This window comes from Tricharina praecox, assembly GCF_024521635.1.
Source record: "Tricharina praecox strain CBS 144465 chromosome Unknown BZA05scaffold_9, whole genome shotgun sequence".
Lineage (NCBI taxonomy): Eukaryota > Fungi > Ascomycota > Pezizomycetes > Pezizales > Pyronemataceae > Tricharina > Tricharina praecox.
Window position 1 is genome coordinate 771285 of NW_026250411.1, and position 21831 is coordinate 793115.

The 21831-nt window shown below is 54.0% G+C and overlaps 7 protein-coding genes across 7 annotated transcripts; 3 read left to right on the forward strand and 4 right to left on the reverse strand.

Moving 5' to 3' along the window:
- Positions 1–1128: 1128 nt before the first annotated feature.
- BZA05DRAFT_444190 (uncharacterized protein) lies at positions 1129–3680 on the reverse strand (the record flags this gene model as incomplete). The annotated part of the gene is made up of 4 exons (XM_051486897.1): positions 1129–1506; positions 1561–3293; positions 3390–3476; positions 3557–3680. The coding sequence occupies 4 exons, from the start codon at positions 3678–3680 to the stop codon at positions 1129–1131; spliced, it is 2322 nt and encodes a 773-aa protein (XP_051340462.1).
- Positions 3681–9622: 5942 nt separating this feature from the next.
- BZA05DRAFT_352092 (myo-inositol-1-phosphate synthase) lies at positions 9623–11834 on the forward strand. The gene is made up of 2 exons (XM_051481307.1): positions 9623–9865; positions 9936–11834. The coding sequence occupies exon 2, from the start codon at positions 10043–10045 to the stop codon at positions 11654–11656; it is 1614 nt and encodes a 537-aa protein (XP_051340463.1). The 5' UTR covers positions 9623–9865; positions 9936–10042; the 3' UTR covers positions 11657–11834.
- Positions 11835–12712: 878 nt separating this feature from the next.
- On the reverse strand, positions 12713–13575 carry BZA05DRAFT_272677 (uncharacterized protein). Its single transcript, XM_051480254.1, has 3 exons — positions 13573–13575; positions 13320–13517; positions 12713–13237 (listed from the first exon to the last, which is right to left on the reverse strand). The coding sequence occupies exons 2-3, from the start codon at positions 13412–13414 to the stop codon at positions 12904–12906; spliced, it is 429 nt and encodes a 142-aa protein (XP_051340464.1). The 5' UTR covers positions 13415–13517; positions 13573–13575; the 3' UTR covers positions 12713–12903.
- On the reverse strand, positions 13467–14343 carry BZA05DRAFT_335971 (ADP-ribosylation factor family-domain-containing protein; the record flags this gene model as incomplete). The annotated part of the gene is made up of 5 exons (XM_051480792.1): positions 13467–13517; positions 13573–13685; positions 13820–13966; positions 14046–14201; positions 14259–14343. 5 exons carry the CDS (start codon positions 14341–14343, stop codon positions 13467–13469), a joined length of 552 nt encoding a protein of 183 aa, XP_051340465.1.
- A 2292-nt stretch (positions 14344–16635) lies between these two features.
- BZA05DRAFT_417992 (uncharacterized protein) lies at positions 16636–17583 on the forward strand (the record flags this gene model as incomplete). Its single annotated transcript, XM_051485486.1, has 3 exons — positions 16636–16814; positions 17211–17352; positions 17386–17583. 3 exons carry the CDS (start codon positions 16636–16638, stop codon positions 17581–17583), a joined length of 519 nt encoding a protein of 172 aa, XP_051340466.1.
- A 428-nt stretch (positions 17584–18011) lies between these two features.
- Positions 18012–20589, reverse strand: BZA05DRAFT_395100 (UROD/MetE-like protein). The gene is made up of 12 exons (XM_051483401.1): positions 19954–20589; positions 19877–19885; positions 19776–19816; positions 19695–19726; positions 19558–19637; positions 19402–19503; positions 19328–19344; positions 19124–19264; positions 18998–19065; positions 18848–18932; positions 18471–18783; positions 18012–18403 (listed from the first exon to the last, which is right to left on the reverse strand). The coding sequence occupies exons 1-12, from the start codon at positions 20160–20162 to the stop codon at positions 18313–18315; spliced, it is 1188 nt and encodes a 395-aa protein (XP_051340467.1). The 5' UTR covers positions 20163–20589; the 3' UTR covers positions 18012–18312.
- BZA05DRAFT_395102 (uncharacterized protein) lies at positions 20510–21804 on the forward strand. Its single transcript, XM_051483402.1, has one exon. The coding sequence runs from the start codon at positions 20783–20785 to the stop codon at positions 21770–21772; it is 990 nt and encodes a 329-aa protein (XP_051340468.1). The 5' UTR covers positions 20510–20782; the 3' UTR covers positions 21773–21804.
- Positions 21805–21831: the final 27 nt, after the last annotated feature.

Genomic DNA, 21831 nt, shown 5'->3' on the forward strand with positions numbered 1-21831 from the left:
ATCTTACAATCCTACTCTGCCTACTCTACTCTACCGATTGGCTGGCCGGGGGATCCAGCTGAGATCACCACTGACCAGATGATGGGTACCTAGTATCTCCTCCCCCTCCCCCACCACACCGATTTGCTGGCTGACTGGCGAGGTAGCACCAGCAGAGATCACCAGTAGAGACCACAGATTCACCACCGACCAGATGATGGGTACAAGGTATGTAGTAATCCCATCTCATCCACCACTCACCACTCACCACTCAACCACTCAACCACTCAACCCCTCCCCTTCACCCCTCCCCACCTCACCCCAGCACTCATCGGAATGAAACAAACCAAAACTCCAAAGAAAAAAAACCGTTTGGTTGCCGCTGCACCGGGTTGACGGATGAGCACCGGGGGACGGTTTGATTAACCGCCTGACCTGATGATTCTTGATTTACGCGGCGGCGGCGGATAGTAGTTCCGAGATTTGATCGTTGTACGCACCTACCACCTGGCTACGATACGATATGATAGGTACGATGGAACATTAGATACCTAGTCTGTGCCCGTAGACATGGCCATTTACCAATGGCGAAGGGACCGGCATCATCACCTCCATGATCCATCATGATCATCGACCAAGAAATAACCTCCACATCGGCATCATGGACTCAGAAGTGTCCAGTCGGTATCAACTGTATTATCGGAAGCACCTACTTCTTAAGCAGGTGGTAAAATGAAAGAAAGAAGAAAAAAAAAGTATGATACAAGGAAAGATTCAAGAAACAGCCAGAAACAGCCAGAAACAGCAAGAGAGAATGCGCCGTGGTCCTTCATCCCATCCCGATCCCAAATTCCAATCCCAAATTCCGATCCATCCCAATATCCCATCCCAATATCCCCATTCCATCCATCCCAATATCCCATCCCAATATCCCCATTCCATCCATCCCATTCATCCATCCCATTCATTATCCGTCGTACACATCAAGGGTGCGCAGATTTCCCAACCCAACAAAAACCAACCAAACAACCCAACAAATCATACCAAAATAAAGCTCATAAGGGTGAAATAATATTGACAAGAAAGTAACCAACAAAACCTTGCCAGCACGGCGGAAACCCCAGAAAACCTCCCATAAAACAGAAATCATTAAAACCGATTACTCATAACATCCACTACCTCCACTTCCCCCCGCACCTGCACCTGCCCCTTCGCCGGCCCCTGCGCCGGCACCTGCCTCGGCGCCTCGCCTTCGCCACCCATAAACATCAGCCTGGTCCTTCTGCGCTCGACCTTAACATTTAGCGGTGCCAGCTCAGCGCCGTGTTGTGGTTGGTGTTGGTGTTGGTGTTGGTGTTGGTGTTGGTGTGGGTGTGGGTGTGGGTGTTGTGAGTGTGGAGGTCTCGCCCCACTGCCGGGCGGCGGGTGCGGCCGTGGTGGTCGCTGCAGGTACCGCCGCGCGTGGTGCTCGCAGAACGCCTTCCCGTTGATCTCGTAGTAGTCATCGCCGAGGGGGCAGCGGCATTGCTATTCATTCTCGTCAGCACCTACTTGTGGGATCAAGATTGGGGGAAAACGTACGACGCAAGTAAAGCACCCCGGATGAAACCTTTCCCTCTGCACGGTCTCGAGGCAGGGCCCCTCGATGCCACGATTACACACGCCGCAGAGCGAGCGGTTGAGCTCGTGGTAGTGGTGGTGGCAGAACGGGAGGTTGTCGAGGACGTAGAACTCCGCGGACTGGAACGGCAGGTGACACGTTTGGCACACGAAACATGCCTTGTGGTAGCGCCCCGTGAGGCGCCCGTCGGCTGAGGAGACAGATTTCCCTACGATCTGCTCGCCGCAGCCCCGGCACGGACCTTTGCTCGTGGGATTGCGCTTGTGCCCGACGGGCGTGCCGTGCCGGCTGGGGGCGTGGCTGACGGGCGTGCCATGCCGGCTCGGCGGTGCGGGCGGGGAGGGGGACTTGGATAGTGGCGGGGGAACGCGGGAATAAGAGTTGCTGGGACGGCGGCGGACCTCGTCGCGGTCGTTCTTGAGGGGGACGGGGGGCGAGGTCTCGCTGGGCCGGCGGGCGTCGCGGTCGTTCTTGGGCGGGACGAATGGCGGTGTCCGTTCCCGCCGCAACGGCTGGGGAAAGTTTAGGTCGTGTATCAGGTTGTCGATTTCCTCGCCGGTGCTGGTAGGAACTACGGGACGCTTGTGCTGGTCGTGGTTGAAAGTCCGCGGGTCCACGAATTGCGGACCCTTCGTTCGAGATGTCTCGGATATGTCCGAGGCCGGCGGGCTCGACATGGAGCTCTTGGACAGATGCGAGAGCGCAGAAGACGAGCTGCTCGATACCGACAGCGTGGCGGCGTGTGCCTGTGATCGCTCATATCCGCCAGCTGAGGTTGGTGAGAGTTGTCGTGAAGCCGGCGATCTTTCCCTCGCTGGCGGTTCTGGCAGTGCGGAGGGAGGAGGAGGAGGAGGAGGAGGAGGAGGAAGAGGGAGTTCCTTCGCCTGCATCTCCTTATTGCGTCGAAACTGCGAGGGAGTGCGAGGGAGTCCCACTCCGGGATGCGGCGGTGCCCTCGGAGTCCTGGACGATCTCGCAGAGGCGGTAAATGTGTTTGCCCTACTCGGCGACTCTGGCACCAAATTTTCTCCCTGAAATTGTGGATTCGGCATTGTCTCCGCGCGGGTCAGGCGGTGGCCGTGAGGTGTGTTCAGCGAGGGATCGGTGATGCTCTCGGTTCTCCCCAGCATTCGTGGGACAGCGGCAGCAGCCGCCGAATCCCCTCGATGATCTCCCCGCGCCGATTCCTTCCAGCGGTATTTCCCCGCCTCCTCATGCGCATGCTCCCTCGATTCGAACGTTTCCCGCCCGAGGGTGTGGTCGACGCTGTACTTCCTCGACGAGCTCCTATCGGGAAAGCGAGCGGCGGGCGGCGGCGCACGCTCGGTTCCTCTATCATTGCTCCCCCTCCTTGGCTCAAACGGCCCCGGGGCGATAGTGTTCATCTTTGCCATCAACGACAAGGCATTGATGGGATTCGGCGCGGGCGACGGCGGCAAGCCTGGCGAGTACTGCGGACGAGATGCATACGTGCCGTTGGCATGCGATTGCAGCGGCGGCGGCACCGTCTGCGAGCCCTCGCGCATGTGGCTCTTCCGCGCGGGCTCGAACAGCGGGAACGCGCAGTCGATGTTGTACGCGGACGCGGGAGTCTCCAGTGGCTGCCCATCCTGCGGCGTCGTCGGCGAATGTGCCCGTGAGCCTGAGGCACTGCTCGATGGCGTCAGGGAGTCGACTCCCAGGAAGGACTTGTCTACTGTAACCGTCAGAGTCCGAAGAGAGCATAAAACAACAGCACGGATGGATGGTTTGACGGGTGTCAAAACGAGGCATGTAGGCATGTACGTACTCGCAATGTAAGGATCTATCTGTGGAAGTCTGAACTGCTTCTTCTGCGAAGATGATGGGGCAGAAGGCCGTCTCATCGATTGAGGACCTATTACCATGCATTAGTTCCATGACCACATGTAGACACACTCGTTGGGGTTGTGCGTATGTGTATATCGTGGAACACACCTGCCTGCGCTACTTCCCCACAGCTGTGGTCTCCCATCAAGTGTATCTCTACGTCGCGGCCGCAAACCGAGCATTTGATGCAAGGCAGCTGGGCGTTCTCCCTCATGGTTGTAGCGGTAGCCATGAATTGCGGCGTGGGTGTGGATATGGTATGTGCGGTAGGTATATAGGTTGGTTGCTGATGGGGGAGGTTTCCAGATGTTCCGAAGCTCGTTCCACCGAGTGATAGTTAACCGGTCAACTTGCGGGTCGATAGAGACATCCAATGCTTGCGGAGATTCTTTGGTCGATTTTCTGGAGTCCGGGGAGGGATGAGTGAGGTGTTTTTTCTTCTTCTTCCTCTTCTTCTTCTTCTTCTTCTTTTGTTTCTTCTTGATTGTATGGCAACTTGAGTATATATCTGTATCGAGGCAGCTGGTTACTTGAGGTCGCGGGTTCTCATGAATGAATGAATGGATAGTATCCTCCGGGCGCGGCGCGGACTGGGCACTGGTATCTATGTAAGTTGAAGTGTGGGGTGGGTATTGTATCGTATTGTATTGTCTGCGGTATGTATTCCAGATCCAGCGGGAAATATTCCAGGACAAAAAAGGCGTCGGTGACTCGTGAATTGGGTTGGGTTGGATGTGATGGAGTTCGAAGCAGCAGCGCAGCAGCAAAGCAAGCAACCAAAGCAAGTAAGAAACCAAGTAAGCAGACAGACAGGCGAGTGAAACCACGCAGACCAGACCAGATCCCAGAGGCGGTTATAAGAGAACCGAGGAGCAGAATCGGCGGTAATAGCATCGCGTTTTGTACGGGGTTACTGGGGGGGGGGGGGTGTGGAGGGGGGGGAGGGATAGGATGGCCCAGTCCATAAGGACGGAGGGGGAGGGGGGGGAGTGATTGGGCGTTTCTACTCTACTGTACTTTACTTTACTCTATTGATCCTATCCTCCCCAGTTCAGGTCAATTCGAGCTTCCACATCCATATCGAGTTCCACATCCAGTTCCACATCCAGTTCCACATCCAGTTCCAGCTTCCCGGCCAACTACCTTCCTTCCTCCTTCACTTCTTCACTTCATCACTTTCTGCCCCTTCCCCTTCCACTTCCACATCCTCCACATCACATCCACGTTTCTGTCTCGCTCGCACGCCGCCGCGAACAGCGGCGAACAGCGCCAGTCGGATACCTAACCACTATACATATCACAAGCTTTGCTGCACTACCGTACTTTCTCGGGGGCGTTCCCCGTTTGAGGCGATTCGTTCGTCGCTCCTCGTTCGTCGCTCCCCGTTCGTCGCTCGTCGTCCACTTGCTCTTGCTATATAGAGGAGTTAACCTCCTACCTATTGCAAAGGGCTCAGGGTCCGCAACGTCCGCAACGGCGGTGGACATATAAATTGGCGAGCACCCCCCCGTCCCCCTCCCTGAAACTAAAGGAAGGAAGGGGGGGATGGTGAGGATGAAGGTGTCGGGGATGTGAGAGAAAGCAACCGCCGTACATAGGACTGGGGTGACTGGGGACTGGGGGGGAAGCGGTTTAGCCACTCCGCGCATCCGAGAAATGAGGAAAGAGGGAGGAGCACCAATCACGAGCGGTCGCAGGCGCGTCTTGGGTGAGAAGGTAGAGTACAGGAGAGTAGCTGTGAAGGAAGGAAGGAAGGAATAGGACGAGTACTATGGCAGAGTAGAGTAGAGGAGAGTATAGTGATTTCGGATGAGATGAGATGAGATATCTCGTCTCGTCTACTCTGCTCTCCGTGTCTGGTGGTGTGATGAGGTGGTGTGGTCGTGTGGTCGTGGTCACTGGTCGTGTGTCGCTGCTCAACCTCGCAACCGTGGTCCTGGCTCACTACATAAAAGCGAAAGTGCAATACTACCTACACGGCGGGGCTGGCACTGGCAGCCTGGAAGCCTAAAACAGTGCAGAATCCAGAAGTGCAGATGTGTGGATGCGCAGGTGTGCACATCTGGGGGGCGGGGGGAGACCAGCCACCAGAATGTATTGTGTATGCCCGTTTCGAGGCTCAATATAGGCAGATTTGAAGGTCATCTTCTTCATCAACATTTTCATCAACACCACCACTATCATCGTCACCGGGCCCCCAATGGGCCCCCAACGAGAAGCAAACGAAGCCATATTGCCCAAAATATAACTATGGGTAGAGTAACCTACCTATGTGAGAGTGAGAGCTGGATTGACTTTCCGCGCACGCCGGCGGGTGGCACGGGTAGAAAGTTTGTACATACCCAAGTACCCAAGTGCCTATTCTACCTATACTCTACCTATACTCTACCTATACTCAACGGTGCTATACACTGACCGGTGCCCTCCGTGTCCTCCGTGCTTTCGAGCTTTTCGAGCCTTTCGCGTTTCGCGCCTTCCGTGCCTTTCTTGCCGGACGGATGGGCGGATGGATAGCTGGACGACGATCTCGGGCATTGTTGTTCTGCAGCTGCCCGTAGCAGAGCAATCGCCGAGGTGTGGCCCGTGGGATGTCGAGTCCGATAAAGACTACCTATAACCACACGCGGGCAGTATTTGGCGAACCTGGGGAGGGAGATGATGATGAGGAGGAGGACGAGGATGAGGAAGATGAGGAAAAGAAAGCATGTATCTATCGTAGACGCGAAACAAGCGAAAGCGAAAGAAGCAAAGCGGTCGGTGACGGGGTCGGGGGGGGGGGGGGGGGTTCGAGATATCTATGCATACCAGGACTCTGGGAAATGGGAAACAGATCGAGATCCCGTCACTAGGTAGATACCTGATAGATAGATAGATAAGTCCAACTTCCAACGCCCTGTCGTGAGGCGCACGGCGTTATCGTGATGTGTGGGGGGATACGCCAGGTATGTACTCAGCTATGTTCCACCATGGTTACGCCTGTCTCCCTCGTTCGTGTGCATAAACATGTATTTCATCACACGACGGTGCATTATATTTCTTGTTGTTTTTGTTGTTGTTGGGGTATGTACCTGTCTATCTATCGACATATCATATCTCAGATGTCATGCATGCCAGCTGCCACTCTCTCCAAGTCTCCAAGGGCTGACCTGAGACCCTGCGTCGTTGGAAGATGGCGCGTCGGCCAGGGCCCATTGCCCAAGTACTGCCCACTGCCCAGGGCCCAGGAGGGAAGAGCGAAGAGCGACGTCGAAGGAGTTCCACGCCTACCGTATACGGTACCGTATACTAGTAGAGCACGTAGTACCGGTACGTAGAGAATCCGAAGTTCGAACGGCATGTCCGCCTTCTCCGCTGTCTTGTCTGCGAGGAATTGGAGCCGGTGTATAGATACATACATACGGTACTCAATCGTGTGGCTGCCGCTGCCGCTGCCCTATGTAGAGTACCTGTGTGCGGATTCTTCACGAAGCACGCACGCACGAGTTCTGACACTCTGCGCCCGGTGTAGTTATCATCACACATATCGTGTATGCAACCACCAGGCCACGGTGTCTGTAAGCTGCACATAAGCTGTACACAGCTGCCATCTCCAACTAATTCACACGCACACACGCACGCATACACGTACGCAGGCACGCACGACATGTCTCCCTCTCCATCTCCCTCTCCCTCTCCCTCCCTCACACTCTCCCTCTCGCTCACCAGGCTGCTGCTGTCGTCGAAGCCTCGGCCTTCCAGCCGCCAGCCGCGAAAATCGGTCCTTCCAATCCATCCAAGCCCTCCAAGCTTCCAAGTCGCGACCAATCAGAACTTGGGACGGGGCACAATCGGTTGAGGCCGGAGATCGGCCGGTTGGCGTGATGTGATGTGATGTGATGGAGCTTGGCAGGGGGAGGAAGCTGGGATGGCGACGCTACGAGATGCTAGTACTGGAAAATGGGTTAGAATGGTTAGAATGGTTACATAGGCATGCGAGATGCATACATACCGTATGCAGCTGTGGTTGGGCAGTGGTTGGGCAGCTATGGTTGGGCATAACTGCGGAGAGTCTTCGGCACCGTGTCCGCTTCGCAGGCTGCAGTGGTGGTGGTGGTGGTGGTGGTGGTGGTGGATGTAGTTTTAGAGTGACAGTGAATGTACTCTACCACACTCTATGTCTTGTACTTGTTGGGTGCATACGGTTGGAGTGGAGTGGAGCGGAGAGTAATATGGATCAGTGTGTGGAGTATGTAACTAGAGTAGAGTAACCGCATCTCCAGATCCGCTCGGGTGCAACCAATACCGGAATCGATAATCGCTCAATATCAGCCATGTCAATCAGACATCCAGTCAATCGATACTGGTAGAGTAACTACCGAGAATTAATCGAACAATCAATCTACCATTCAGTCTTCCTGACCCGCCAATTAACCATTCAGTCATCACGATCCCTCAATCACCCATTCGGTCTCAGCACCCGAATCAATCCATCAATCAATCCATCAATCGGCTATTGGGTTATCCGATCCATCAATTAACGAGCATCCAATCGACCCGATCCATCAATTAACCATCCAGTCAATCGATCCGTCAATTAACCATCCAGTCAATCAATCCTCGGAACCAGGCCTAATATCATCCGCCATCCGAATTCGAGTCAGTTGATCCTCATAAACGAGCTCAATCCCATCACGCCCATTCACGATGTCGGCACCGTTGAAACGTGTGTTCCTACCGCACCCACGCCAACCAGCCACCCAAACCGAAACCCAAACCCAAACCTAAACGCCAATCGCAAGTGCCCAGCGGCCAGCCATTTCCGCCAGCCATTTCCGCCCCCCAATTTCTGCCCACCCATTCATTTCTGCCCGCCCATTTCTGCCCATCATTGAAACGGGCCCGGTTCCCAACTCCCCACACACCGCAATGTCGCAATATGCTAGATACCTATGCTAGATGATACAATCCAATCCGCACTCGTTACGCACGCACGTTTTGCCCTGCGCTGTTCTGCTTCTGCCGTTCGAACCGTTACGCTCTGAGGCTCAGAAGGAGGAGGAAAGAAAACCGAAAACTGAAACCCCCCCTCCATATCTGGCCGTTATGTGTACGGTGTGCATTCCTCTACTCGCCAAGGTGCCGAGCTCAGATCAATGCACTCACCAGAGCACTCACCGTTCTGCAAAAACAAAAAGAACAACATTCGTTAACAACAACAGCATCCAACACCATGGCAGCATACATACTTCATATATACATACATGCACCGCACATAGCACTGTGCAGTAACGTAACCAAGTATCCAGGTAAGTACACAGGTACTTACCCGGTACTTACTTCACACTCGCATACGGTATGTAGCCATCACCGCCCGCCCCCTCCCCATCGTGATCTCTCGCTCTGTGTTGTGCTGTTGCCTCCCACAGGGCCACAGGCTACATATCCACCCAACCACCACCGGCATCACTACGACCACACATGCCACATGGCCTCTTCTGCTGTACATGCCTCTTTCTCTTCCTCTTCCTCTTCCTGCAGCGGAGCGCGGAACGGATGCTGCTTTACCGGAGGATTTCGAAGACGTATGTATGGATTCATGTACCTACATGATAATTGACAGCGCACCAGCGGAAACTGCTGAGTCGGTCGGTTGGTCGGTCGATGGCGTTCTGCGCCCCTTCTTGGGACTGGCTTGCAGCGTTTTTTCCCGGCTGTGGTAGTCTCCTCGCGTGCATCGTTCGTTCTCCGGCATTGCCGTGTTGGGGGGCGGGGAGGCTCTGGAAGGGAGGGTAGCAGCAGCAGCAAAGAAAAAAAAAGAAGAACAGAGATGCCGTTGGGATGGCGCCGGCATGTCCAGGGTCTTGGTCAGGCACAGGCACAGGCAGTCAGGCACACGGAATGCTCGGTTGAGGACAGAGTGACAGTTCCTCCCCCCCAACACCCAAGTGCCGCGGAAAAAAGGACACTCTCACTCTTCGGAACCCGCTTTACCCCGCTCTATCCAATCCGCGAGATGGGGACGGGGACGGGTGGGTGGGTTTGGTTTGGTCTGGAGCCTACATACGCATGGAGGGGGACGGGGGGACGGTGGTCCGTGGGCGGTCGGGAAAACGGGCGAGCGTGACGGTGTTGGTCGTACGTACCATGTATCTACCATGTCCTGGTTGTACGTACCTATTACTCGTACCTGGCTAGCTCTCCAGCCAAATCTATAAAGTTCTTCGCACCCCGCCGCGTCTTCCTCAATCCTCATCATCATCATCATCGCATCCATTGATCTATCGTATTGTATCGTACCGTCTCGTCTCGTCAACTCGCACAGCTTCAACTACTCCAACCCTTTTCGAACATCCCCTTTTCTCCATCGTTTCACCGGCACTCACACTTCGAGTCCGGTACCTCAAAAGTCGCAAACACGTTCTCCACTCTCCTCAACTCGTATGTTATCCAATTACTTCAGTCGTGCTTGTTTGCTGGCTCGTACACGATGCTAACATGAATTCCGCAGCGTTCACCACCCCCATAACGGTAGCAACCGCTCAGCTCCTTCCGGCGGGTGTTCCGATTTAATATTCTCCATCTAAAATCTCTCCTACCACCTCCAAAATCATCATCATGGCCCCTCACGCAAACGGCGATGGCAGCAACGGCTCTGTTGCTGCCCCCGCTCATACCGGTCGTGATCTCTTCGTGGTCCAATCTCCCAATGTCCAGTACACGGAGGACACCATCAAGTCCACATACACGTACCTGACCACCAAGGTCGCCAAGGCGGCCGACACCGGCAAGTACATCGCTCAGCCCGTTGAGACCAAGTACGACTTCAAGGTGGACCGCAAGGTCGGCAAGGTCGGATTGATGCTTGTCGGTTGGGGTGGAAACAATGGTTCCACCGTCACCGCTGGTATCATCGCCAACCGCAACGGCCTCACCTGGGAGTCACGTGAGGGCCAGAAGAAGTCCAACTACTACGGTTCCGTCATCATGGCTTCGACTCTGAAGCTCGGAAATGATGCCGAGACCGGAGAGGAGGTCTACATTCCCTTCCACGACGTCCTGCCCATGGCCCACCCCAACGACCTCGTTCTCGGTGGTTGGGACATCAACGGCATGAACCTTGGCGATGCCATGGACCGTGCCGCCGTCCTCGAGCCCGACCTCAAGAGGCAGGTTCGCGCCGAGATGGAGAAGATGGTGCCACTTCCCAGCATCTACTACCCCGACTTCATCGCCGCCAACCAGGAGGACCGTGCCAACAACCTCCTCACCGGCACCAAGGCCGAGCACCTCGAGAAGATCCGCGGTGACATCCGCAACTTCAAGGAGTCCAACAGCCTCGACAAGGTCATCGTCCTCTGGACCGCCAACACCGAGCGTTACGCCGAGATCATCCCCGGCGTCAACGACACCGCCGAGAACCTCCTCAGCGCCATTGAGTCGTCCCACGACGAGGTCTCCCCCTCCACCGTCTTCGCCGTCGCCTCGATCCTCGAGGGCGTCCCCTTCATCAACGGTTCCCCGCAGAACACCCTCGTTCCGGGCTGCATCGAGCTCGCCGAGCAGAAGGGTGCATTCGTTGGAGGTGACGACTTCAAGTCGGGCCAGACCAAAATGAAGTCGGCCCTCGTCGACTTCCTGATCAACGCCGGTATCAAGCTGACCTCGATCGCTTCCTTCAACTTCCTCGGCAACAACGACGGTCTCAACCTCAACGCGCCGCAGCAGTTCCGCTCCAAGGAGATCTCCAAGTCCAACGTTGTTGACGACATGGTCGCCGCCAACTCGATCCTCTACGCCAAGGACGAGCACCCCGACCACACCGTCGTGATCAAGTACATGCCGGCGGTCGGCGACCACAAGCGCGCTATGGATGAGTACTACGCCGAGATCTTCATGGGCGGCCACCAGTCGATCTCGATGACCAATATCTGCGAGGACTCTCTGCTCGCGTCCCCGCTCATCATCGACCTCTGCGTCCTTGCCGAGCTGATGACGCGTATCTCGTGGAAGTCGAGCTCCACCTCTGGAGCTGCTACTAAGGAGTACAAGGGCTTCCACTCCGTCCTGAGCATCCTCTCGTACATGCTCAAGGCTCCCTGCACCCCCGCTGGTACCCCCGTCATCAACTCGCTCGCTAAGCAGCGCGCTGCCATGTCCAACATCTTCAGGGCTTGCGTCGGGCTCGCTCCCGAATCGGATATGACTCTCGAGCACAAGCTCTTCGCTTAGACGAAGTCGGATGTCCTATGGGACCGCGATTGATGTGAAGGAAGGGATTGGGATCGGGTGGTGGATTTGAGTTGTATTTCTTTGCAGTAGCTAGCTAGTTGAAGGGGGTGGTAAATGGAAATCTACATACGAGTCGGCATTGCGCTTCGGCGCGGTATCGGCTCCTATTACTCCGCAATCTTTGGTCCATGTGATGCTGTGATGGGATGTGACCGTGATTGTGAAAAAGCGAGGCGATGTCCTCCGACCCGTGAAGAAATTTCACCAGTAAATTGCCAAACCCCATTCAAAACCTAGGTACAAGCACAAAACAGTATCTACATAGCAAAGCACCGCACCCTCCATTCTACTCACCATCCAGTCTCGAGTCCCTATTCCACCCACCACCCAGTCTCCAGTCCCCAGTCTCGAGTCTCCAGCCCATCTACCCGCCCACTCCCAGCCTCAGCCCCCCATTCAGAGCGAGCGAGACCTATTGAACCTCGCAGCGCATCCATCACCATCACCATCACCATCACCATCACCATCACCATCACCATCACCATCACCATCACCATCACCTCACCATCACCCGCCCCCGATCCCCACGTGTTCGTCCGTCCATCCATCCGTGGAGTGACGACTGCTGTTGAGGTTGAGGAAGGAGGTGAAGGACGCATGTCATAATTTCCGACCGCCACCGATACTGGGCACGTGTACAGTAGAGTAGAAGTGAATATCAATTCTCCCCCCGCCCACCCCTCCTCCATCTCTCCTTCCCATCCCGCATCTCCTCTCCTCCATCCTTCCTTCCCCTCCATCCATCCCCATTGAGCACCACCGCAGCCGCAGCCACCACCACCACAATCTATCCCCATGGACGACATCTTCGCCTTCACCTTCGCCTTCACCGCACACAATGCCCCACAATGCCACGCAAATCAACGCATAAAGCAACAGCAACAACAAAAACCAAAAACACAAAAGCGGCAAAACCAAAAGCAACAAAGCAACAAACAACAACAAATACAAAAAACCAAAGACAACGACTACACTACAGCTTACAAGTTCAAGTTCAAGTTCAAGGAAAAGAGAAAGAAAACAACAGTTGAATTCCAGCGGCTAGTGCTAGATAGTAAAAGCAATGTGATAATAAAACAGCGACAACGATAGTGGTGGTGGTAATACAATACAACTTCAGATGACGAAGGGAATAAGATGAGTAAGTGAGGTAAAAGTATGTAGGATAAGGTACAAAACGTAACGGGTCATAAATTAAAAACCATTATGGAGTAACCGCAGCAGTGGCAGCCGCAGTAGTAGTAGTAAAAAAACAGTGAAAAAGGGGGGGTATTTAGAAAGGTTTGCAAACACAAAAACAGACACAGATGGACACAGACGGACACAGACACGGATACAGACACAGATACGGACAAGCAAGACACAACAAAAAAGGGAAAATAGGAAGGATAAGCTGAAGCTGAGCTGAGCTTGTGGATCCGATTGCGATCGCGATCGGCGAGGAGACAGACAGGAGGTGTAGGAAAAGATTCAGACTGAGACTGAGAGTGAGAGTTGTGAGTGACGCGGAAAAACTTCCCTCTAACAACGAACGGCAAAAATGAGAAACAGAAACAAAAAAAGGAAAAGAGAAAAGAAAAAAAAAGAGGCCTGGCAGGCCCACCTTGCTTGCTGGAAAAAGCTCAGGTCTATAAGAAGACTCTCAGAAGAAGAAAACGTATATTTTCCCTCCTTCCTTCCGTTCCTCCTACGCACCATTCGAATTCATGTCCTCGTATTGCTTTTTGGTGGTGGATGCTCCGATCAGATATTACTTGCGTGCCGCCGGAGTCGCGGTCTTGACGTTTGTGGATAGCCAACCCTGTCGCGAACATGTCAGCACACACATCTACATGAGACGGTGGATTGCTGCCTACCAGGCCTTCAAACAGTCCCTCTCCCGTAGTGGCACAACTCGGTACCACGTACCACACCCTATCCTTGAGTTTCGAAAGCTGAAGCTTCTCGGTCACCTCGGCCGGCGGCATGGCTAATTCGCATCCAGTCAGCGCGGTTCGTTAAACACAAAAATCCACCGGTTCGTCCGTATCCTGGGCGGAAGTGGTAGACCCCACGGGGTGCACGCAACGGCTCGAGATGGGACGGAGGGACGGGTTAACAAACCTCCGGGTAAATCCTGCTTGTTCGCAAACACCAATAACAGCGAATCCTTCATCTCACGGTCCTGGATAATCCGATGCAGTTCTTGCCGCGCTTCGTCGATGCGGTCTCGGTCATTGCTGTCGATCACGAAGATGAGACCCTGTGTACCTAGAAACCCGCAGAACCATTGTCAGCCGGTGGGAGCCTTGTGGGGGCCATTACAGCGGGCGCGCGCCGCAAGACATACCAGAGAAGTAATGGCGCCAAAGAGGTCGGATCTTGTCCTGACCACCGACGTCCCAGACATTGAACTTGACATTCTTGTATGTGACGGTCTCGACGTTGAATCCGACGGTAGGAATGGTGGTGACTCCTTGGTTCAGCTTCAGCTTGTAGAGTATTGCTGCAGCAGGTGTCAGTGAGTCGTAATTTGAGAAGGGGGTGGACGACTCGGACGTACTTGTCTTTCCGGCGGCATCAAGACCCAACATCAATAGTCTCATCTCCTTCGATCCGAACAGCTTTGCCTGGAAACGCGCAAACATCCGTCAGCAATTGTGTAGGGATTGATTGACGCTCGATTTCGGGAAACATACCAACACCTTAGACACGGAAGCTACAGAGAAACGAACATGAAACGTCAGCAAAAGTTGCGTCAAACACGCAGCCAACGAGAAACAAAGAGTGCGGATTGAACGAACCCCCCATAGTGAATGTTCTAGCGTCCCGCCTCGTGAACCAGTTGAAAGATTAAGTGGGGGGAGGGGGGGTGAGGGGGGAGTCGAGAACGGCGGCGGCGGCGATGAGCGGGGGAGATGCGTTCGGCGTGCGATCGAGGAGACGAAGCCGAAGGGAGGGCGATTTACAACGCGGTCGTATGGTGCAGTTGAAGGGATGTGGCCGCGGTGGTGGAGGTTAGTGGTGGATAGTAGTGGTGGTTGTGGTGCAGGGACGTGTTGCAGGAGGACAAGGCGGCGGCGCGGGTTCGTTGCTGTAGGGCGTGTGCGTGTTGCGTGCGGTTGCTTTGGTTGCTCTGCTCTGGTTGCTCTGGTTGCTTTGTGCTGCAGCGTCGGTCCAGGCTAATATATTGAACAAGCGAAGCCGAAGAATTAACGACCGGGGAGAGCTGAAAGCGAATGAAGCAGACGGACTTCTTGTATGTGGATGTAGACGCGTGGTGTTTAGTTGTAGGAGCAGCAGGGGAGTGGTGGTGGAGGTGGTGGTGGCGGTGGAGGATGCGGTGTTTCGGCTGTGGGGAGCAGATTCGATTGATGGATGGATGGACGGCCGGAAAAAGGAACGAAATGATGCCTCACTTTGGGGCTCGTCACGATTCGATGCGGGAAAGGGGGGTGGTTTGGAGACTGACAGAGGGAGGAGAGTCGAAGTGGGAGTAGCCCGCAAACAGTAAATTAATTTGCGGCAACCTAAACTACAGCGACATATAACGTAGCATGATATAGGCATCTCCTACGTGATTTGGGGCCCTAAAGAAAGAAAGCACATGGAGACGATCTCCTGCTGCGCCGGGAAAGCGTCCGGCGCGAGATGTACATAGATGCAGGTACATGTACTCTAACTCTAGCCGTGTTATACGGAACGACCTCGTGCATAAACTCGGATTGTTTTTTTTCTCTTCCCAAGCATCCACAACACGGATGAAACCGCCACATCTCTGGAACCATACCGATGGCCCTAATCGTCGGGGTTGGCCTGAACGGTGGGTGGACCGGGTCAGTGTGAGGAAATGGCCGGTACACGCCCCTTGTCGGATCACGTGATGTGACGAGTGAGTGTGCGTGCTCCGGTCTTCAGAGGGCCTGCATGTTGGTCAGTGAAGAGAAACAACTAGAGTCAGGTGCTCAGGGTTTGTGTGAAGTCACCGGAGGAGCGACAGCTCTCAAAACGACTGAAGACAGAGAAATCCCGAATTCAAAAACCGAGGACTAACATTGCGCGGTCTGGACGATGCGAATATGTATCGTGAATCGTTTTGTGCGTACTGCACTCCCACTGACAGTGATACACGCTACTGCAGGAGCCAACAGTGGTGTAACAAGACGGGAGGTCACGTGGAAGAGGCTCTTCAACAGTTCAACTGGTGTCGTCACCTCTCGCGACGCACTTCTCTGCCCCCTGGAGAACGTTATGTACGGTCCTTAACCCCCATCACCAGCTCCGCGGGAGGCATGACGGCTTCATTCATCACCCCCACCACCCCAGCTACTGGCTCTCCGCCCCCAGATGACCTCCCGCTCCCAGGAAGTTAGTTACTCCTGGGCACGGTAAACATCAATAGCCGATTCAATATCCCACTCGGCTCCGCGTCTACTATATCCAGTTACTGTGAATCGGCATCCTATATATACATTCCGCATTGTCCAGAAGGTTAGACAACCATCCGATACTCGCTCGAATGCTGTTACCTGTAGGTGGAGTATGCAACCTTGATGCACACAAATACCGATCAAGAACGTACGTCGAGCCCAGACTAAGCAAAATCGACGCGGACGGGCTGAAATCCTGAAATCCTGAAACATTGGAACTCAGCGCCGGGATCGCAAGGTCTCTGGAAGATGGAGTCCCGGTTGAGCAATTGACGATCCCGTACCGCTGTCAGTTCACCTGCGGCGTCTTTATGTTCGACCATGAGTTTGCGGAGTTATGATACTTGTTGGTCCGCAGCGCAATATCAGAACACGACGCAGTGTCGGGGGCCATCGGAGTCAGTGCAAATAGGTAACTAACGCGAGAGTCCGGGGGCGGGCGGGCTGCGGAGAGGAAGTGGGCAGTATGTAATATGTATTGTACTGTTACTATCATAGTGAGAGGCGACAATGCCCGCCGCCGGTCACGGTAAATCAACCTTCTTCCTCTTCCTTTTTCCTTCCTCCTCTCGCCAACCCACCACTGCCGGCGCCGGTGTTCAATGTTCATCTCATGATTCCGAAATTCTTGCAAGCTACTTTAGCCCCTTCCGAGTCCCCACGCATCGTCTCGTACTCTGTGTACACATGTGAGTCTGTACCTTGAAAGGAGGGCTGAAGCCAAGAAAAGGGGGTCATTCATTCATTCATCCATCCAGCTCCCTCGTTAAATTATTATCAACCACCCCGGGAAGCTCTGGCCGCCGACCTGGCATGGGGGAAAAAGGAAAAAGGAAAGAGCGCCACTGTCTGCTGTCGTCAAGACTCAAGACCCACATGGCTCGCCAGTTAATTATATGTATAGACTACGGTACAGAGAAAATGTGGGAGCGAGCGAGTGCGAGACGGGAATTTGGCGAGCGAGCGAGGTCTAGTTACCCAGAGTGCATGCCGTATATTTGACAGGTACATACCCGACGACGGGACGAGGCGCTGCTGCTGCTGTCTCTTCCTCGGAACTACATATGCTAGGATACATATCATAGCTGCTTTATGTATGCACTCTATGCAGAGTACTCTGCACCGCACTGGCATTCTCGCGGCATTCCCACGGAATTCTCGCGGCCGCGGAAAGGAGGCGGAGGCCGAATGAAGCGTGAGCGTTCTCGAGCGAACCGGTTCGGAGCGGTTAGTTAATGTCATGAGGTTACCGTACTCTAGTTAGGAGAGCTTGAAAGAGAGCTTGGAGGGGGCTCCGGCCGGCCGGCCGCGATCGACGACGACTCAAATATTGCTGGGCCAATGCGGCCGACCGACTGGCTGGCTGGCCGCTGGCCTGTGCGCGTCTGCCAGTGCCATCTACGGAGAGATATGAACTTCTTCAAGCCACCATCGGAAAGGTCCCACGTTTCGGAGTGACAGCGGGCTTGGAGAATTGTATGCTCTCCTCCATCTACCGTAACCCAACGCATTCATCGTCTACCTATGATGGTATTGGTGACCTGCTGAGACACTGCATCCTCCCGCAGGTATGTACTCTACTCTACCTACCTACATCATAACCGTAATCTGGCGACGTGCAAAAAATCTGCAAGCAACCGCGAAAATCACTGGGTAGAGTGCTCTACATAGGTCAGATGAGATGGGCACACTGCCAGATTCAATAGATTCAATATCTTTGGAATGATCGCTCCAAAATCTTCTCCGGCAAACAAGCAGACATACATATCATACAGAGACAAAATATAGCATAACGAAACGAGGATCATGAGTAGCATACGAATCGCGGCAGAAAGAGAGAAGTAATCCGCGCTGCACTCCATGAAGCCAACCAAACTACATATGGTCATGTAGATATGCATGTAGAGTACCTGTAAAGATCCCCATCCCTCAACTCGCCAGAACCTGGAGCCGCATTGGACCCCCTGACACGACGTTGCTTTTTCTGCGCAATTCCGTCATACATAGAGTAACTAAGCACTTGCATGCACTCTTGGATCACAGCGGTCCGATTTGTTGCGAGTATGCATTTATTTCCTCCATCCACACTCATGATTGTATTTGGAATTAAACCTAGAATCAAACCAAGGACTTTTGAAAGTTATGTAAAGAAATTTCCGCGCCGAGGTTCCTCCCATCTCAAGATATCTAGATCTTCTGGGCCAGCTCAACGACAAGGGCAAGCTTCTTCTTCATATCGTCGTGGCCGAGGAGGTTGCCCTCTTCATGCGATGCGAACCTAGATTCCGGCGCGTCAGTCAGCTATTCCCGGTGACAATGGCATCGGAGATTCGGAGCAGATTTACCCGCACTGAGGAGAAACACAGATTCTCTTCATGGCCTCCTCTTCGGTCTCTTCACTTCCAGAAGCGATGATCTTGGCCGCCTCCTGGACACGCTTCTGCAGGTCGTCGATGTTCTCCAACTCCGGGAATTTGGAGGTGATGAGACCGAGGACGATGGACTTGTTTTTGGGGAGGTGCTTGAGCGCCTCGAAGGATCCGGCTCTCTCCGTGTCGTACTCCAGGTAATAGGTGTCAACGTTGATCTCGTTGAAGAGCTTCACGGCGATGTGCTCGTAGCCACCCTCCGAGAAATGGATCGAGTGCCGGAAATTTCCTATTATCCGAAAGCCGTCAACCAAGGGTTCGGCAAAGCAGATGTAGAGATTTTCTGCACACACCTCTGCACAAGTGAAGGCCAACAACCAGATCTGGGCAGTTGGTGGCGCGGTCACGCAGGCAGTTGTTGTAGAGGCGGATGTAGGCCTGATAGTAACTGCGTCAGATGATGATCCTATGGGCAGAAACCGTCTGAGCTGGGGGCTTCCTACATCAAGTCTCTCCGCTGGGTCTTCGCCATCCGCCTTCATTCCCTTCAACATGTTCTCGTCGCAGAAGTCTAAGAAAGCTGTTAGCCACTCCGTCTCATACATCCTGTAGTCCTCTGGAAAACCTACAAGCCAACAGAGGATCGTCAATCTGGACATTGCGAACGCCAGCCTTGTACAGAATGTCAAGCTCGGTACGGTATGCAGCGGCAATGTCGTTGAAATGTTCTTCATCGTTGCTGTACACATCTTTGCTGTAGGCATGTTGACCTGGAAAAATTCCCAGTTAGCCATGTATAACACTCGATACCACAGTCTCCGTCTCGAGCATACCGTGACGCAAATGGAACCTGCGAGGATGTCAGCAAGGCTGGAAGCCAATTCATCCACTGAAGGGGGTACCGTACCATTCAGGAGCAGCCAAAGTCATTTTGATGTTTGGGATATCCTCAGGATCAACGAACTTCTTGAGCTCCTCGAACTGGGGAAGGTATCCGCTCTTGACGTGCCTGTCTGGATTAGCGAAAGCGGACATAGCGGACCAGGAACGTGTATGCACATACTTGATCTTGCCAGTGCAGAGTGTGGTTGCGGCCGGCTTGGTGTTCTCGGCGAGGAAAGCTGCAATATCGGGTACGTACAACTGGTGGGTGGGGATTAGACACAGAAGGACCGATACTCAACACTCGATGGAGTTTACCTTGAAGATTTCCCGAGGAGGAGCATCGACCTCTGGGGATACAATTAGCTTTTGCTATTGATGCAACCGCGGGGTGCTCACCAGTGAAGCCTTCGAGGTGCTCGAAGAAGCCATCGTAGAACCTTAGCTATATCAGCATTTCATTCGCATTGCCGGTGCTCTGATTCAATGGGGCCCAATACATGTGACGTCTACGGATGTCCCACAGTTAGCATCAGACTCCATGCCCCACGGACAATGCCCTCAGGTACTCAAGTACCTGTACTCTCCGTCGGTCAGACCCTTCAGCCCAACCTCCTTCTGCATCTTAACAGCCTCTGAAATGGCCCTGTCCTCATGATCCTTCAGTTCTGCAGCGCTCAATTCCTTCTTGTCAAACTGCTTGCGAGCAGCAAGAAGGTAGTCGGGACGCAACAGCGAGCCCAAGTGCTCGGCCTTGAATGGAGGGTTCAATTTCGGGGTAGACATCGTGATCGTGGGGCGCTGGATTGGTAGGGGCGAGACAGGAAAGGACGAGAGGAAAGGACGAAGGGAAAGGGTGGGACTGCAAGGCGGCGGGGGGACAGCGGAGGCTTTAAGGGCTTCCTCTGAGAGCCAGAACAACTGCAGGCAGGAACAGACACAGATGCCCCGCACATCGTGGCACTAAGTCCATTGTCCCCATGTCCCCCCTCCTTCCTTCCCGAATAAGTCGCCTTCGGTATCTCATGCATCTGAGCTGCCGGCGCGGGGGTGGCTACTGCTACCGTTGTGCTATGGTCGCAAACCGGATGGGCACAGCGGGGTATATATCAGATTTAATTGCATTTGACTGGATGGGATGGGATGGGATGGGATGGGGATCGCGGCGGTGAAGACTGACTAACGGTTGACCTCGGCCATCAGTGGAGACATCGTGCCCGCTGCAGTGTGTTTATATGTACGCCATCACGAATCAAGCCCTTGATTGGCTGCAAAGCCGGATGCACGCCAAGGTCCCCACATTCTTGCCTTGATATGTATCCGCGCGGGTTGCCGCTACATACTACCGCTTGATCATGGCTTCCCCGCACTAGGCACTCGACAAAGTCACCCCGCGCATCGATAATATGAATAGACTCTCAAACGATCTCCTGCTCGACATCATGGATTTACTTGACCCGCCTCGTCGATTCGCCTCCATCAAGGACGTCGCACACGGCCCGCCAGCACTCAAGAGTTTCTCCCTCTGTTCTCGACGCCTCCATGCCCTCTGTCGTCGTAAACTCTACAGCTCTATCCGCCTCTTCCTCCGCCAGGGCGCCGCCTCGCGCTTGATTGATCATGTTGTCAATGCTCTCTCATCGCAGGGCATCATTCCCGACCGAATGGCGATCTGTTTCGGCAGAGACTGGAACGAAGGCGGAGTGGCAATGGAGCTCAGGAAGCTACTCTGCGAGCTCCAGGTGAAGTCACTCTCGCTGCACCAGTCGTGCTGTAATGAGAGCATAGCGGAGGAGCACGATGATTGGCCTTACGCGCTCGAGCATATCTCGTCTCTGCGAATCGAGATGCAGAATGGAAGCGGGAATATTGAGATGCTACTGCGCCCAAAATGTTCGGCTCGGTACCTCGAAATCGACGACCTTTCCGGGAACCCCGAAACCGACGACTTTTCAAGGTACGCCCGACCGGTTGCGCCCAAATTGCTGGGAGCCGCTGTGCTGAATCCGGCCATGTTTCCACACCTCGAGCGGATGAGCTACATCGTTTCGCCGCGGCCCAATTGTCACCTGCATCCAATGCACTTCGTGGACCGCTTACCGCTACTACATAGGTTAGTATTGGAAATCGAGCTGACCAGGCATAAGCGTGAGTGCGTCTCTGGGAGGGAATGGACCTACATGGGGATTCGGAAGGCGTATGATGGGTTTGCACGAGAGGCGGACTTCATGGAAGGGCCAGCGATGTTGGTGATTAGGGACGTCGGAGGATGGTGGGATGATGACTGGTCCTGGCCGTCGACGTCTATGGTGGAGACAGACACTCGGGTGTATAGGAAGATTAACCCGGCATGTGATGGGAAGCAACCGTATCTGCCAATTGGGGATGAGAAGTAGATTCGCAAACAGAGCCTTTGTAGTATGGAGGGTATCAATAATATAATATTGATATATAA